Here is a 2,324-nt window from a genome sequence, read left to right as displayed (position 1 = left end):
AACAGAAGCTAGAGTGCAGGACTACTGATATGGGGGGCTTCTGGTTCTACCTCAGCTGCTCCAACATTTCCTTGGTGCCCCTGGTGCTAATGCTTTTAGCGAACCGTAGCTTTGGCATTTTTGGTTTACTATGCTGAAATCCCTTGAAACTTGTGGTTTGGAGATGATAATACCCTAAACCTCTGGAATATGTCTCCATTAATATCTTTGTATCATCTATATCTCTTGGTACATAATATCGATCAACATCTATGAATTTCCTTAGCTGGTAACTGGAGTCCAAGACATTGAGGTCAATACTATGTTCTTTCACCCATGTACCACTCTCATATTCTTTAAGCATCCATATGTCCATTTTGCAACCTTTAATACATGGAAGGCATAGAAACCCTCTCAACTCCACCATTTGTAGTTCTAAATTTACAGGAGAATTAATCAGAAGACCTAACATCGGGACAACCTTCAGGATGTGAGATTAATCTGAACTTTTCGCTCTTCAGATCGAATGCAAGGATTGTGTTGTTGGGGTCAATCATACCTCCATTGTAGATCAGTGTCAACCATAGAATCATATAAGACCAGCCAGTGGATGGCTCCATTAACAAAAGCTGAATTCTTACAATACCCAACATGGTGTGGAGGACCCTCCATGTTTCTCCAAGCCCAACTTGTTCCTTTTCCTCCTAAGGTAAAAACTTGGCATTCCGTCTTGAAACAAGCTGGTTCAGCACTGAATCCGTCATACCCATACAGACCATCAGGGGGAATTACCTTGAACTCGTCAGTTGATTCAACATATCCAAAACCCACAGATGTATAACTAGCCGAAGAAGGAAGTTTTGGGTCGTTTGGCAATGTAATCATTTCATGTCTACTGGGGTTACAGATATGAACAATGTCACTGTCCTCAATGCAAACTAGTTCCAAACGTGTAGGCACAACTTGGGAATAAACATTCTGAAATTTCTTGAAGCGAAAACTGCTTATTGGGTTCCTTTTATTGTCAATGAAATTAAAGGTAATGCAGTGAGGACCCTTTTTCCATGGATTGGCAGTAGTGAATGAAAATAGGTAAAGAAGTTGCCTCGATCTAGCTTGTTCAGAATAAATTTTAACAAAAGAAGCATCATCAGAGATCAAATAACGCCATCGTTTGCATACGCACCGGAACTTCATTAGGGTTTTCACCGGTAATTTTGAAAGCACTAAAATCAAAACATCTTCAGGAAGAACAGGAAGAACCAGCGCACGATCATGGCGCTGTCTCTTATTCATCATCTCCCCCTCCATTATTCGAAGGCTTCTCTTATTCATCTTCTCCTCCTCCATCATCTGGATAATCATCCTCTACTGGAGCTTCTACACGATTCTTATAGTGAAGGAATGATTTGAAATTCTTATAGAAGTCTAGTTTTTTTTGGGGTAGGTAGAACACGGTTTTAACGTCGTCGTACAAAAACAAAAACAATAATTGTTGGTGCTAAATTTGCCGGAGGCTTTGAACCATAATCTTTGCACCAAACCACTCAAATCTGGATCGATCCGGCTTGCTCAACAGTGAATCAATCTCTCGTTCCTAAAAAATAGAACACCAGTGACAAACGGTGCGGATCGTCTTGAATCGGCATCGCGTCTAGTCAGAATGGTGAAAACAATGCTTCAAAACTCAAAGGAGCTTCTGAGGTGTTCTAATAGATTAAAATCAGAAAGTACTGTGTTCCGGTTGATCTAAGACTTACCCTTTGACGAGTTCATTATTCCTTTATATATAGATTTCCCGCCTGTTCTGCTTTTAACTGTGACCGTCGAATTATAGCATAGGAATGGCCGCAATGGCCATAATTAGGCCTTTCTCAGAGTTCCTGAGTGGACTCATAGATTGCTTACTTGATTAGTTAAAACCAACCGAATTGTTATAAGATCGGAGTAAACCGGCCTGAACCGGGATTGGGATATTTGAGTGTTGGGGTAATTGTATTACAAATTCTTCAAACATATAAAAGTGAAATTGCAATACAATTGAGAGATGAAGATCTTTAGCAAATTTGAAGAGCCTGAAGTAGCAACCGAACGAACCACTGATTGATGAGGTTGAGTCACACCTTGATGCTGTCTTTAAGGTAATTGATGCACCCTACTATCAAGGGTTCTTCGCACCACCACCTCCAAGATAAAGCAACCTCCAACTAGAAGATGAGGTAGTTCTTCTAGTCCCTTAAAGGAGCCAAAAGCTAGAGCACAACACTTAGACAACTCAAGAAAGAAATGAACTTTGTAAAACAAATAATGTGAGTGAGGAGAGTCACAATAGCACACAATATGCA

General features: G+C 40.2%; 1 protein-coding gene across 1 annotated transcript; it reads right to left on the bottom strand.

Moving 5' to 3' along the window:
- Nucleotides 1-528: 528 nt before the first annotated feature.
- On the bottom strand, nucleotides 529-1,329 carry LOC149011458 (F-box protein At5g49610-like). The gene has a single exon (XM_089162667.1). The coding sequence runs from the start codon at nucleotides 1,327-1,329 to the stop codon at nucleotides 529-531; it is 801 nt and encodes a 266-aa protein (XP_089018793.1).
- Between the last annotated feature and the right edge of the window lie 995 nt (nucleotides 1,330-2,324).

This window comes from Hakea prostrata, chromosome 7 (assembly GCF_041222555.1).
Source record: "Hakea prostrata isolate BN-2017 chromosome 7, UWA_Hpros_2, whole genome shotgun sequence".
NCBI classification, from domain to species: Eukaryota; Viridiplantae; Streptophyta; class Magnoliopsida; order Proteales; family Proteaceae; genus Hakea; species Hakea prostrata.
Note: the sequence above shows the minus strand (reverse complement) of the source record. Positions and strands in the feature narration are given on the sequence as shown.

Bases quoted from the DNA above. Each gene is read 5' to 3' on its own strand.
- LOC149011458 (XM_089162667.1), bottom strand. From the start codon at position 1,329: ATGGAGGAGGAGAAGATGAATAAGAGAAGCCTTCGAATAATGGAGGGG.